The sequence below is a fragment of the Aethalodelphis obliquidens genome, unplaced genomic scaffold (assembly GCF_003676395.1).
Source record: "Aethalodelphis obliquidens isolate GAN/ISIS:26980383/991018 unplaced genomic scaffold, ASM367639v1 scaffold1, whole genome shotgun sequence".
NCBI classification, from domain to species: domain Eukaryota; kingdom Metazoa; phylum Chordata; class Mammalia; order Artiodactyla; family Delphinidae; genus Aethalodelphis; species Aethalodelphis obliquidens.
This window is the reverse complement of record NW_020837945.1, coordinates 70,831,765-70,846,526: the sequence shown is the minus strand read 5'-3', so window position 1 is coordinate 70,846,526 and position 14,762 is coordinate 70,831,765. Positions and strand designations below refer to the sequence as shown.

At 40.3% G+C, this 14,762-nt stretch overlaps 1 protein-coding gene across 2 annotated transcripts in view; it reads left to right on the top strand.

Annotated features, from left to right (window-relative positions):
* The first annotated feature begins 711 nt into the window (after positions 1–711).
* The window catches only part of OSBPL11 (oxysterol binding protein like 11), a 98,855-nt gene continuing 84,804 nt past the window's right edge, over positions 712–14,762 (top strand). The window contains exon 1 of one of the 2 annotated variants that reach the window (XM_027107125.1): positions 712–1,612. In XM_027107125.1, coding sequence (XP_026962926.1) covers positions 1,422–1,612 — 191 coding nt within the window. In that variant the 5' untranslated portion in view covers positions 712–1,421. The remainder of the gene's footprint in view (positions 1,613–14,762) is intronic. The other variant, XM_027107132.1, reaches the window with a different exon arrangement.

Genomic DNA, 14,762 nt, shown 5'->3' with positions numbered 1-14,762 from the left:
TATCTGTATCTACTTTATTACTTTATTTACTTTCTTTGAGTAATACTTCTTTGCCTCTGCCATAGTGTTTCACATATGGTGTACATTCAATTGTTAGAAACTATTATTTACAATTAGAAGGGACTTTAGAAATCACCTAAACACTCTTATTTTACAAATGCAAAAATCTAGGTCTAAGGAGGGTGAATGAGTTGTCTGAGGTTAGAAGGAATACTTTGATACTTTGATACCGAGAGCTCTAATTTCCAGGACAGTTTCTTTTTCATTTATAACACTGATTTGCCTTATGCCAATATCATGCTTTTTTTTTTTTTTCGAAATAACTAAAATGAAGAAATGGTTTTGTAATTCCTTATAGAAATGATATTATTTTACTAAGCTTTCTTCCTAAAATGACTGAAATGGGCCCTCAAATGGACGGCCTGGCCCGGGTTAGGAAGGCCGGAAGTCACCCTCCAGTAGGGCACTAACTCCTTTGTTTCTCCCTCCTTGGTTGTCCCACCGCCTCCCCCCTCTGCTGCCCACCGCCTCCCTTTCTTCGAAGTCCGCCGCCCCAGTACAGCCATCGCCGAGGCTCCGCCCCCTTCAGGGCCCCGTGCCCTGCTCCAAGATGGCGCCAGGGGCTTCTGCTCTGGGGGAAGTGAGCTCACGCTACTCCGGAAGGGAAGTGGGGGGGGAGAGAGCAGCCGGGCGGGTGACCAGACGGGGGGCAGTGGGTGGGGTGGTGGCTGCAGCTGTGGCTTTCACATTCGGGCTAGAGCGAGGGCAAGGGACTCGTCCCGACCCCGGGAACCCAGTCGAGGGCCCAGGCCCGGGGGCGTTGGAGGAAGTCGCCCCGAGCAGCTCGCCTCTACCTGGAGGCTAGGCGACCCTGGGAGCCGGCGTCCCGCCCTCGGCGGCCTCCTTCTCCGACCCTCCTCCCGGGCTGCCCGCGGGCGGCTCCAGCTCTTTCTCGAGGGCTGTGGTGGGAACCGCCGAGCGGGCTGCACCGAACCCTCCCGCTGAGGACCGGCCGGAGGAGCAGAGGGAGCGCGGCGGGTCAGTCCGTCAGCGCAGAGGTCAGGCCGCGGGTACCCGTCCGTGGTCCGTCCTTCGCCCAGCACTCCTGGCTAGAGTCCGCGACCTCCCCACGCTGCTCCTCCTTTGAGCATGCCACCAAATCCTCTGGCAGGGTGATTTTTTTTCTCCTTGCTTTTGCCCAGAAGGAGATATATATTGAAAGGACATCTGTCCTCATCGCTACCCCTCTCCTCTTAAAAGTTTTCCTTCAGGGGGAATGCTTGCATTCCTCCCCTGGACCATTTGATGATTACTACTCCAGCCGCCGTCTGGTTTAGCAACTGGGATCACCTTCAGATCAGATCTTAAATCTTATCACTTACAAAATTACAGAGTTGTTCTCTCCCGCCCAAGAAGGGCAAATGGACCTTGGAGTTAAGATGCAGGGGGGTGAACCAGTGTCAACAATGAAAGTCTCCGAGAGCGAAGGAAGGCTGGAGGGCCTGTCCACCGCGGTGACCCCGAACAAGAGCAGCAGCAACAGCAGCTGTGGGGGTGGAAACAGCAGCAGCGGCAGCAGCCGAGGCGGCAGTGCCAAAGGCTGGCAGTACAGGTACGGCTCTTTCTCCACGGTGATAGCCTGAGGTCGGGGTGTGCTGGAGTCTGCATTCCTACAGTTGCTGAAGGATGACGTTTTTTCACTAACTTCAGAAGTAACTAATAACATTTCATTTGGACCTGTGGTCTCATCTTTATTAGCAATATTTAATTCATTCATTTGTCCATTCATTCAACAGGTATTTATTGAAGGCCTTTTGGAGAACACATAAATGTATCCCTGAACTTCCTCCACGACTCTAGAGCTAATTTTTTCTCCGATTTGATTCTATACTCACTTTTGTTTTTCCTATATTGTAATTTGTTTACAATAAGTCTGCCTCCCTTGCTTGTTGAGGGTAGGGACTGTTGAACTCAGCTCTCTCCGGAGGCTAGCAAATGCTAGGTGCTCAAAACATGTTTATCCAGTGATGGATGGAATCATTCAGTCAGAAAAGATTCTTGCCCTCATGGTGTTTGCGATTTAGAAGGAGAGATGTACATAAATAATCTGAATACAGAGGCAAAAGTACAACTGCTAGTGCCTCCGAAACTCTAAACTAGTGAGATGTTTCAGTTTGACTCGCTCAGGCCACTCACACCTCTCTGTCTTTGAGAGATTCTACGTTTATTAATTTTTATTGATATGAATGAAAAACTGAAGGAACAGGAAGTGAGTACTGGAGAAGCAATGGCAGTTTTATTTTTTGTTTTTGATATGTAAAGGGTAGGTGGATATAACCATCCAGAATCTTTTTTTCCAAATTGAGAAATATTTGACATGTAACATATTAGGTTCAGGTGTATAACATAAAGATTTGATATTCGTATGTATTGTGGAATGATCACCCCAATAGATCTAGTTAACATCTGTCACCATACAGAGTTAATTTTTTTTTAATGAGAATTCTCTTAGCAACTTTCTTATTTTTAAAAAATATTTATTTATTATTTATTTATTATTTTATTTATTTTTGTCTGCGTCGGGTCTTAGTTGCAGCACGCGGGGCCTTCATTGAGGCGTGCGGGCTCTTCGTTGCAGCACACAGGCTTCTCTCTAGTTGTGGTGCGTGGGGCTTCCTTTCTCTAGTTGTGGTGCGCAGGCTCCAGGGCGCATGGGCTCTGTAGTTGTGGTGCGTGGGTTCCAGAGTGCGTGGGCTCTGTAGTTTGCAGCACGCAGGCTCTCTAGTTGAGGCACACCAGCTCATAGTTGTGGCATGTGGGCTTAGTTGCCACACGGCATGTGGAATCTTAGTTCCCTGACCAGGAATCGAACCCGCGTCCCCTGCGTTGTAAGGTGGATTCTTTACCACTGGACCACCAGGAAGTCCCAGCAACTTTCAAATGTTTGATATAGTATACGGTATCTATATGGTATCTGTAGTCACCATGCTGTACATTACATTTCCAGGACTTATTTATTTTATAACTGGAAGTTTGTACCTTTTCATCACCTTCACCCATTTCACCCACCCCTCCCTCTGGCTACCCTCAATCTGTTCTCTATATTTATGAGTTTTGTTTTGTTTTTTAGATCCCATATGTAAGAGAGATAACACAGTATTTGTCTCTTCTCTGTGACTTATTTCACTTAGCATAATGCCCTCAAAGTTCATCCATGTTGGTGCACATGGCTAGATTTCCTTCTTTTTTTATGGCTGGATAATATTCCATTGTGTATATATACCACATTTTCTTTGTCCAATGATCACTGTCCATTTGATGGACACTTAGGTTGCTTCCATGTTTTGGCTATTGTAAATAACACTGCAATGAACATGGGGGTCCAGATATCTTTTTGAGTTAGTGTTTTCCTTTCCTTCAGATAAATACCTGGAAGTGGAATTGCTGGATTATTCAGAATCTTAAGAGTGAATGAAATTGGAATATCTCATGGTATTGGAACTATAGGAATGAATTCTTAAATTTTGGTTAACTGACTGTCTGTGTGCTTAGCTCTCGGTTCTTTTTAGCTTTTGTGCTGTTTGTAGTTGTGAAATTTGAAAGGGATTAAAGTCAAGATTTCATGAAGGATATACATTTATCACAAATAATATCCATATATGTGAAATATGCAGGACTATATTAACACACAGAAACAAAGTGTAGAAGATTATAACTTTTTATTGATAAGTGATTATATGACAGGAAAGTATATTTAGTTACTATGAGATGTCTAGGCTCACTTTTGGAATGCATGATGCTTTTTCTTTTGTGGTTTAAGACTAACCATATAAAATTATCAATAACTTAGCAGGGTTATTTTGATATGACTTAAGGAAGCAAGATAAAATAATATTTCATGTAGCCAGAGGTGAGTCTTCTGACATCCTCAACTCTTTGAAACCCAGTCTTAATTGAATTAAAAAGTGAAACAGGTTTCTTAACACTGTCATAAAGCCATATACTTTACTCCTATACTTTGATTCAGGACCCTATTATCCCTTACTTAGGGTATTATTTACTGGTTATATAATTTTCAAACTAGAATCTGTTGGACGCACAAATGAAAAAAGTTATCAGGGGAAGTGTAACAGGAAATGGCAGCTGACAGCATAGGACAGTCAAAGGTTTGAAAAGTTAACATGCAGACTAAGCTGTATTACTTCCTAGTAATATAATCATAGTTACAATGACCTTAAGTCATACAGGAAAGCACAGTCTGTTTAAGCAAAGAACTGTAAGATACAGTGGTGAACAATTTCAAGGAAAATAGCTAAAAGTTTTTTTTAAATGCTTAAGTATCTGGAAAATTCAGTTATGTGGAATTCTTCCCCAAGGATGCAGATATATAACGCATTACTGCATTTACATACTGACATATCTCTTTACTTAAATGAGGCTTGTTCGAAGCTAATCCTTCAGCCTACCTCTCAATCGAATTTATCCCCTTGTCCTCTATGACACTGATCAAACAATTTTATCCATTGTCCTGCATTGCTCCTTCTTCCCTGGCTTCTTCCTGTGAGGCCCAAAGCTCTAGACTTTAAAAACAACAACAATAATGAAAACTAACCTAAATCCTTTCCCCTTAAAAACAGTTTACACTCAAACTGCCTCCATTTCCTTAGCCCTCATTTATTGCTCAACCCATGACAGTTGGCTCTGTCCTTACCAAGGATATGAGTAAAAAATGATGAATGTTTTTAGATTCCTATTCCAGTTGATATCTCTGTAAGTGTATCTGTTATTATTCTTTTCTTGACTTTTTGGACATTACTTTCTCTTGGTTTCTCCTTTATTGCTCTAACTGTCGTCTAATTGCTCCTTTTTCATTTCTTTGGTTGGCTCTTTTCCTTTAGAAGCTGGTGTGATACTTCATCATCTTCTGTTCTTAAGCTCATGTTTTCTGTTTGTTATCTCAGTCTTTTCCATGGCCTCAGCAGCTCTCTCTGGAACTTGAGAGCTGTAAATTCAACTGCTTACCTGTAATTTTCTACTATCCCGTTTTAAAAAATGGAGATTTCAGGTTATGTCTTAGGGAGTGGTTGAAATTTAGTAACGACTGTGGTTCAAACCCTGGGCTTTGGCTTTGCAGACTTAGAAAATTAATTAGCATAATGTTTTCAAAGTTTATAAATGTTGTCACATATATCGTTACTTTATTCCTTTTTGTGGCTGAATAATACTCCACTTATGTATATACCATGTTTTGCTTATCTCTTCATCAGTTGATGAACATTTGGGTTGTTTCCATTTTGTGGTTATTATGAATAATGCTGCTTTGAACATTTGTGTTCTAGTTTTGTGTGGACATGTGTTTTCATTTCTCTTGGATATATACCTGGGAGTGGAATTGCTGGGTCATATGGTAACCGTTTAACTTTTTTTTTTTTAATTTATTTTATTTTGGGGTCTTTGTTGCTGCACGCAGGCTTTTCTCTGGTTGCAGTGAGCAGGGGCTACTCTTCGTTGCTGTGCGCGGGCTTCTCATTGAGGTGGCTTCTCTTGTTGTGGAGCATAGGCTCTAGGTGTGCAGGCCTCAGTAGTTGTGGCACATGGGCTCAGCAGTTGTGGCTGATGGGCTCTAGAGCGTAGGCTTGGCAGTTGTGGTGCACAGGCTTAGTTGCTCCATGACATGTGGGATCTTCCTGGACCAGAGCTCAAACCCGTGTCCCCTGCATTGGCAGGCGGATTCCCAACCACTGCGCCACCAGGGAAGCCCCTGTTTAACTTTTTGAGGAACTGTCAGACCATCTTCCAAAGCTGCTGCACCATTTTACCTTCTTATCAGCAGTGTGTTAGGGTTTTAATCTCTTCACCTTCTCATCAACACTTGTTATTGTCTGTCTTTTTGGTTTTAGCCATCCTAGTGGGTATGAAATGGTGGTGGTGGTGCATTGTGGTTTTGAATTGCATTTCCCTGATGAATAATAACGTTGAGTATCTTCATGTACTTATTGGTCATTTGTCTTATCTTCTTTGGAGAAATGTCTGTTCAGAGGTTTTGGCCATTTTTTTTTTAATTGAACTATAGTTGGTTTACAATATTGTGCTAGTTTCAGGTATACAGCAAATGTCATATATATATATATATATATATATATATCAGATTCTTTTCCATTATAGGTTATTACAAAACATTGAATATAGTTCCCTGTGCTATGCAGTAGGTCCTTGTTGTTTATTTTATATATAGTAATTTGTATCTGTTAATCCCAAACTCCTAATTTATCCCTACCCACTTCCCCTTTGATAATCATAAATTTGTTTTCTATGTCTGTGAGTCTATTTCTGTTTTGTAAATAAGTTAATTTGTATCTTTTTTTAGATTTCACATATAAGTGATATCATATGATATTTGTTCTTCTCTGCCTGACTTACTTCATTTAGTATGATAATCTCTAGGTCCATCCATGTTGCTGCAAATGGCATTATTTTTTTGTATGGCTATGGCTGAGTAGTATTCCATTGTATATATATACCACATCTTCTTTATCCATTCATCTGTTGATGAACATTTAGGTTGTATCCATGTCTTGGCTATTGTAAATAGTGCTGCTGTGAACATTGGGGTGCATGTATCTTTTTGAGTTAGAGTTTTGTCTTTTCCGGATATATGCACAGGAGTGAAATTGCTGGATCATATGATAACTCTACTTTTAGTTTTTTAAAAAATAAATTTATTTTATTTTATTTTTATTTATTTTTGTCTGTGTTGGGTCTTCGTTGCTGTGCGCGGGCTTTCTCTAGTTGTGGCGAGTGGGGGCTACTCTTCGTTATGGTGCGTGGGCTTCTCATTGCGGTGGCTTCTCTTGTTGCGGAGCACAGGCTCTAGGTGCATGGACTTCAGTAGTTGTAGCACGTGGGTTCAGTAGTTGTGGCTCGCGGGCTGTAGAGCACAGGCCCAGTAGTTGTAGCACATGGGCTTAGTTGCTCCATAGTATGTGGGATCTTCCCGGGCCAGGGTTCGAACCCGTGTCCCCTGCCTTGGCAGGCGGATTCTTTTTTTGTTTTTTTTTGTTTTTTTGGTGCCGAAACCCAGGAGGCAGATGGATTCTTAACCACTGCACCACCAGGGAAGTCCCAGCAGGTGGATTCTTAACCACCGTGCTACCAGGGAAGCCCCTATTTTTAGTTTTTTAAGGAACCTCTGTACTGTACTCCATAGTTGCTACACCAACGTACATTGCCACCAACAGTGTAGTTCCCTTTTCTCCACACCCTCTCCAGCATTTATTATTTGTAGACTTTTTGTTGATGTCCTTTGGCCATGTTTAATTTGGATTTTGGGGGGGGGGTTTTTGAGTTGTAAGGGTTCTTTATGTATTCTGCATACAATTTCCTTATCAGATATATGATTTGCAAATATTTTCTCCTGTTCTGTGGGTTGTCTTTTCACTTTTTTTTTTTTTTTTTTGCCATGCCACGTGGTTTGCCGGATCTTAGTTCCCCAACCAGGGATTGAACCCGGGCCCATGGCAGTGAAAGCACTGAGTCCTAACCACTGGGCTGCCAGGGAACTCCCATCTTTTCAATTTCTTGATGAAATTACTTTCAGCACAGAATAATATAAAATATTAGAAATAATAGAAAATTATTTTTATGAATATTTGTTTTCATTTAGTTTTAAGATATAATTAATTATGTTTAATTTTAATCCACCTGGAGTTTATTTAGAAATATATGAGATAGTGTGTTATCTATTATTGTGTTACAAATTATCCCCAAATTAAACAGCAGCGTTTTTTTGTCTCACAGTGTCTGTGGGTCAGTAATGTCTGTGCAGCACTGCTGGGTGGTCTGGCTCTGGGTCTTCCACAAGGCTACAGTCATCTTGAGGCTCAGCTGGGAAGGATCCACTTCCTGGCTCATTCTTGTGGCTCTTGGCCCAATTCAGTTCTTTTGGCCTGTTGGAAACAGACCTCAGTTCCTCATGAAATGACCACTGGTGGTCTCCTTTGGTTCCTGGCCACATGGGCCTCTCCACATAGCATCTTACTACTTGGCAGCTTGTTTCCTCAGAGTGAGGAAGTGAGAAGAGAGTGCTAGCAAGAAGGAAGTCACAGTATTTCATAACCTAGGCATGGAAGTGAAGTCACATCACTTTTCACTAATCATTAGAAGAAAGATGAGGTTCAGCCCACACAAAGGTGTGAATACCAGCAGGTAGGGATCAATGCAAGCCATGCAAGAAGGTGCCCATCGTAAATGTTAGTATGAATGGACTCAAGATTGTCGTCTATGATTGAGATAGATTTGACAAGTGCACAGTTGGAAGTAAAGCGGAGAGTTGGAGGCTGAATTTGACTGTTGGGGAATAAGAGGAGCTACTTGGAGATTAGTTGCAGTGACCTAGACATGAGCTAATAAAGGGAAGGTGTTAGTAGGCTGGAAAAGAAGGAAATCATTAGAGGAAGAGTGACAGACCTTGGTGGTTGATTAGGTGATTGGGTAGAAGGTAGTAGTGAGGGAAGGAAGTAAAAATTGACTTCAGTTATCCAGATATAAAACTTTGAAAAGTCTGAAGGAGAAACAGATTTGGGGGAGTCAAATGATGCATTTGTTTCTAGGTATGTTCAGCTTAAGTTGCCAGAATGTTTAAGTGACCTTAGAGATACGGTGCATTAGAAATGTAGATAATTGCCTTTGTAGTATCCAGAATGTTTTCACTTCTGTTATCACATTTAATCCTCTTGGACGAAGGTAGGGCATCTAGGGTGTTGTTATCGCCATTTTACAGTTGAAGAAAATGGAAATCAAAATGAGTTGGCCAGGGTTATATACCTAGTAAGTGAAAGAACTTTTATTCCTAGGTAGTTATTTGCGTAAAGGTATTAAAAATAGATGAGCTCTCTAAAAGAATGAATAATTATTGATAAATAATTAGTTTAGAACATGGTGGTTTCATCATTTACTAGTGTTTTAACTCATGCAGCAAATACTTTTGAGCGTTTACCATGTGTGAAGCCCTCTGTTAGTTAATTCCAAATTAACGTGTGCTCTCAGAACAATGAAAGTAGGGACCCCAAGGCTTGGTTTGGGAGGGTCATGAAAAAGAATCAAAAAAGGGAAGAGCCTCAACTACATTTGCAAAATATGTCATGACAGACTTTTTAAAAACCAAAGCTGAGATGTGAATTTATTAGATTAGCCTTACATTTTCTTCTTTCCAGAGTAATTTATACTCATACGATTTATATTCACCGTTTAAAATAAAAATAGATTTCTTTTTCTTTTTAGATTCCTTAATTCTAGATCCTTCTTCCTTTTTCATAGTAACGTTCAAAGTTTATAAAATGTGTGTGTTTCCATTATTTTTCTTCATGTCAGCTTTCAGAAAAATTTTCAAATCTGCAAATCTGCCACTTGTTTATTTAAAATGGACAGATGAGAACTACCCAGAGGAGGAACCGGGAAGCAAATTGGGGTGTATGATGGGCCTGCTTTTTCCTGTTTGGGGCTCTGTGCTAGCTAACCTCTGTTAACAAACAGATCTCTTTTCCTCATCATCAGATAGTATGCATTTCAGTAAATGGGTAGAAGTCTGCAAATGTATAGTATAGAAATAATTTTTGTGGTCAGACCTGGTATCTTCCACTCTAAATACTCTGTTACAGGGAAAAGTACCCATTTGCAAATGGGGAAATGACATTTGCCTAAATATAACCTAATGTTTGCTGTCTTTGAGATTTTACCACTTCTTTTGAGGTTGATTTGAAGAAGAAGTCGTAAATGTTTGCTTTTTTCTCTGTAGGGGTTAAAGGGAAGTTGGATATATATTTCTGTACCCTAGATTTTGTTTTCCTATCTGAAATCTGCTACAGATGATAATAAAAACAAGGGAAAGACAACTTACAGGCATGAAACTGAAAACAGTAAAATACTGTTCCAGAAATCTAGTGAGAACTCTACCAAGCCTTGAACAAGATTTTGGTTTGTTATGGTATACTGTGATTTCTTATATTTTTGCTTTACGAGTTTAAATATAATCCATTTGAGTTCATATTTTCCTAGAAGTGATACTGTATTAAAACTATACAAAGACGGGAGTCCCTCGTGGTCCAGTGGGTAAGACTCCACGCTCCCAATGCATGGGGCCCGGGTTCGATCCCTGGTTGGGGAACTAGATCCCACATGCATGTCGCAACTAAGGAGTCCGCATGCCCACAACTAAAAGATCCCACATGCTGCAATGAAGATCCCATGTGCAGCCTAAATAAATAAATATTTAAAAAAACAAAAAACTATGCAAACAACTTAATGTTAGAACATACAAATTAGGGTTTTTTTTAGTATTTTCTGAATAAGTCACGTAATTTAGGTCCCAGAGGTAATTGTCCATCAAATAGACTTGTGGGAAATTATGTCTTTTGTTTTTGGTTTTGAATATAGTAGAGATAGCAGGGCCCATGGTGTAATGGTTAGCACTCTGAACTCTGGAAATAGTGGAGAATATTCTTGATGTAAATTATACTACTTTGAGAGAGGGAAAATCTTTCCTAGCTAAGAATCTTCCACTGTACTGATTTTGTTTAATAAAATGATTTGTGTCCAGACTTGTTCAGGTTTAACTTAAAACGAAATTGCCTGATTAAACAGTCACATTAGTGTTTTGGCATTACCATCTGGGTTTTAGGACAATTTATAGAGTAGTTTAGTTTGCTGGTGAAAGAAAGGATTTTCTTTTTGGTTAATAAGGTATTGTAACAAAACATGATTTCCCACCTAGAGTTTCCCTGTACTTGAGTTTGGCTGCCATTGTGGTTTGCTTCCATTGCTACTATTGAGGTTGGCTGGAGGGTCCCTGGAGGGGTAGACTGAAGTCTATGGTTGCTACTGGCTGTAGCTGGAAACCTTAGTCAGAGGGATCGAAGGGAGAGAAAAGGAAAAGGAACAGGAGGGAAAACAGGGACAGAAAAAGGACATAGCAAAGAGAGACAGAGGGAGAGAGAGGGAGTGAGGGAGGGAAGAAAGGGACAGAATGAAAATGATATAAATGGTGAGATGAAATGCCACCAATGTTGCTTCTGGAACAGGTTTCCTAACCTTGATAGAGGCCTTTTTAATATACTGCCTGAGCCTATACCCTCAATTCTATAAAGAATTACTTGTTTAACAATTTTGTAGATGTTTCACATTATAACTAACATAAATGAAAAGTATTTTTAATTTAATTTTGGGGAATAGGTAATATGTTCACTTGATCCAAAAAAATATTAAAAGGTGTGTAATGAAAATCTTCCTTCCACCCGATCCTCCACCTGCTCAGGACTCCTTCCACCTAAAAATAGAGGGTACACACTCTTGGCTTCCTGTGTGTGCTTTCAGAGATTTTTTTAAAAAGAATTAAGTAAATACAGTATACATTTGCCCCACTTTTAACTGTATCACAAATGATATCATACTATGTGTGTGTGTGTATGTATGTATATACATACATACACACACACACATATATGTATGTAATATTAGTTCAGGCTGCCATAACAAAATACTGTACTCTGGATGGCTTAAACAACAAATTTATTTTCTCACAGTTGTGGAGGCTGGAAGTTTTGAGATCAGGGTGCCAGCATTGTCAGGTTCTGGTGAGGGTGTCTTCCAGGTGTGCAGATGACCTTCTTTTCACTGTATCCTCACATGGCAGAGGGGTGGGCTGGGGGAGCTTCTCACTGTGGGCTCACATGGTGGTGGGGGGAACGTGGGGGAGAGAGAGAGAGGTTGAGAGAGAGGTGTGAGAGAGCTCTCTGGTTTTTCTTGTAAGGGCACATCTCATCATAAGGGCCCCAGTCTGTACCTAAGCATCTCCCAAAGGCCCCATCTCTAAATACCATCACATTGGGCGTTAGGACTTCAACATATGAATTTTGTAGGGACACAATTCAGTCCACCTTTAATAAGTTCCCTATCTATGGACATTTAATTTGTTTCCAAAATTTTGCTATTATAAATAATGATGCAGTGAATAACCTTCTGCACATTTCACAAGCATATGAATATATCTGTGGGAAAAATACCCAGGCATTGGAATTACTGAGTCAATTTGTAATTTTGATAGTAGTTATCATCAGATTTCTCCTCATTGGGGTGTACAGTGGCAATGATTGAGTGCTTATTTCCCATCAGCCTCTTCAGCGTAATGTGTTATTAGATTGGCAAAAATCTAAAAGTTTAATAGGTTAAAAAATGGTACTTCAGTGTAGTTTTATTTTGATTCTTTTTTTTATTATGAGTGAGGTTTTAGTATTAAATTCTGAATGAGATTTTTTTTGCAGAAAAATTTAACAGGTTTATTTATGATTATAATAAAGTTGAACTGCTGAAACTTGTTCACTGAAACATTCTGAGTTGCATTAATGCTTTATGTCCCCACATTTATATTAAAAATTCAGGGACTTCCCTGGTGGCTCAGTGGATAAGAATCAGCCTGCCAATGCAGGGTACATGGGTTCGAGCCCTGGTCTGGGAAGATCCCACATGCAGTGGGGCAACTAAGCCCATGCACTGCAACTACTGAGCCTGCATTCTAGAGCCCGTCAGCCACGACTATTGAGCCCTCGTGCCACAACTACTGAGCCTGTACTCTAGTGCCCATGTGCCACAACTACTGAAGGCCACACGCCTAGAGCCCATGCTCCACAACAGAAACCACTGCAAGGAGAAGCCCGCCCACCGCAACAAAGAGTAGCCCCCCTGGTCGCCACAAATAGAGAAAGCCTGTGTGCGGCAACGAAGACCCAATGCAGCCAAAAATAAATAAAATTAAATCATTAAAAAAAATCACACACAAATGAAAATGGAAAAACTGCCAATACCTGATTACTGTCCCCTATTTTTCCACTAGCCATCATATACTTACGTACCTTTGGACCCCAGGGGAAAAAAATATCTAATGTTCAGAACTACCAGTGACAGGAAGAAGAGGATTTTTTTTTTTTTTAGAAGAATGAAAGGTTTCCCATCATAGTGAATTCTTAAGCATGTATTCTCCATATATGCGGCATGCTAGCTGGATGTCTTTTTTTTTTTTAATGAATAAATCCCTTCTGCAATTAACAGCTAAGTTTTTTTAAAAAATAAATTTATTTTATTTTCGACTGTGTTGGGTCTTCCTTGCTGTGAGCGGGCTTCTCATTGCAGTGGCTTCTCTTGTTGCGGAGCATGGGCTGTATGCACGCAAGGTTCTGTAGTCGTGGCTCACAGGCTCTAGAGCGCAGGCTCAGTAGTTGTGGCACACGGGCTTAGTTGCTCCCGGGCATGTGGGATCTTCCCGGACCAGGGATGGAACCCATGTCCCCTGCATTGGCAGGTGGATTCTTAACCACTGTGCCACCAGGGAAGCCCTGGATGTCTTTTGGCATAATTGTTATGGCATGGATAGCACACAGGTTTGTGTTTCCAAAAAGGCCAACCAGATAGGCCTAACTTGCCTCCTGCAAAGCACCAGTAGCTGCACTCTGGAAGTGCAGATCTGCTTTGAAGTCCTGAGCAATTTCCCGCACCAGAGGCTGGAAGGGAAGTTTGCCAATCAGAAGTTCTCTGGACTTCAGATAATGTCTGATTTCACCAAGTGCCACGGTACCAGGCTTGTAACGATGAGGTTTCTTCACACCTCCAGTAGAGGGCGCACTCTTGCGAGCGGCTTTTGTAATCCTGCTTCCTGAGTGCTTTACCACTGGTGGATTTGCAGGCAGGCAGCTTTGTATGAGCCATGGTATAGAGACCTCTTACTTACCCACCTTCTTTGGCTGGTGCTCAACAAGCTAGAGCTGGCACTGGTGTTGGAGAGCGACGGCCTCTGAGTGGGATTTTATCCTGTTTTGCTATCATGGTAAATCGTGAATTAGTTTAAATCAGCAATTGGGAAGAGTCTATACAAAATATACTTATGCCTTTAAAATTTTTTTTTCTTATTATACTCTTGGTAGCTCAGAGACATGGCTTCATCTTAGAGTATACATTGTATGTTTTGAAGTCATATTTTTAAAATGTCATGTGATTTTATATTTATACAAGATATGGAATCATTTGATTATACAGATTTGTAATTGGGAGGTAATCCACTTCCTAGTAGTAATAGAGAGTTTGAAGATTATATATATATATATATATGTATCTCCACCAAAAATTACGATGAAACTATTATTTAAAAAGATTATTTATTTAGTTTTTTGGTTGTACCAGGCAACATGCAGGATCTTAGATCCCCGACCAGGGGTCGAGCCTGGGCCCTTGCCAGTGAGAGCGCAGAGTCCTAACCACTGAACTGCCAGGGAGTGCCCAGATTTTTCTTTTATTTAAGTAGTAGAATGAACTTTTAAAATTTTGTGTTGTTTTTTGAATAATTAATATTTATAGGTTCTTTAAGGAAAAAACTTGAGCGTTTGAATTTGTTGTTACTTAGGCAATAAGTGTAAAATTTTCAAAAGAAGAATCAACTCTTTAGTCAGGTTATATATATATATGTATATATATATGAAAATGAACATTGCTTGGTGCTTCTTGTGTGATTGTCACCTTTTTTCCCCCTTTTTTATTCAAATGTGGAGGAAGGGAAATGGTTTTCTGCTTTTTCTTTATACTTTCAATTTTGAAAGAATTAGCACAAGGGAAGAAAACATTCTTTCTTGAATTATACAGAAATTAAATGTTACTCTAAATGTGTTTTTGGAACCAAGTATGGTTTAAAACCAGAGAGAGGTACATACAAAAAGAGAAGGAGA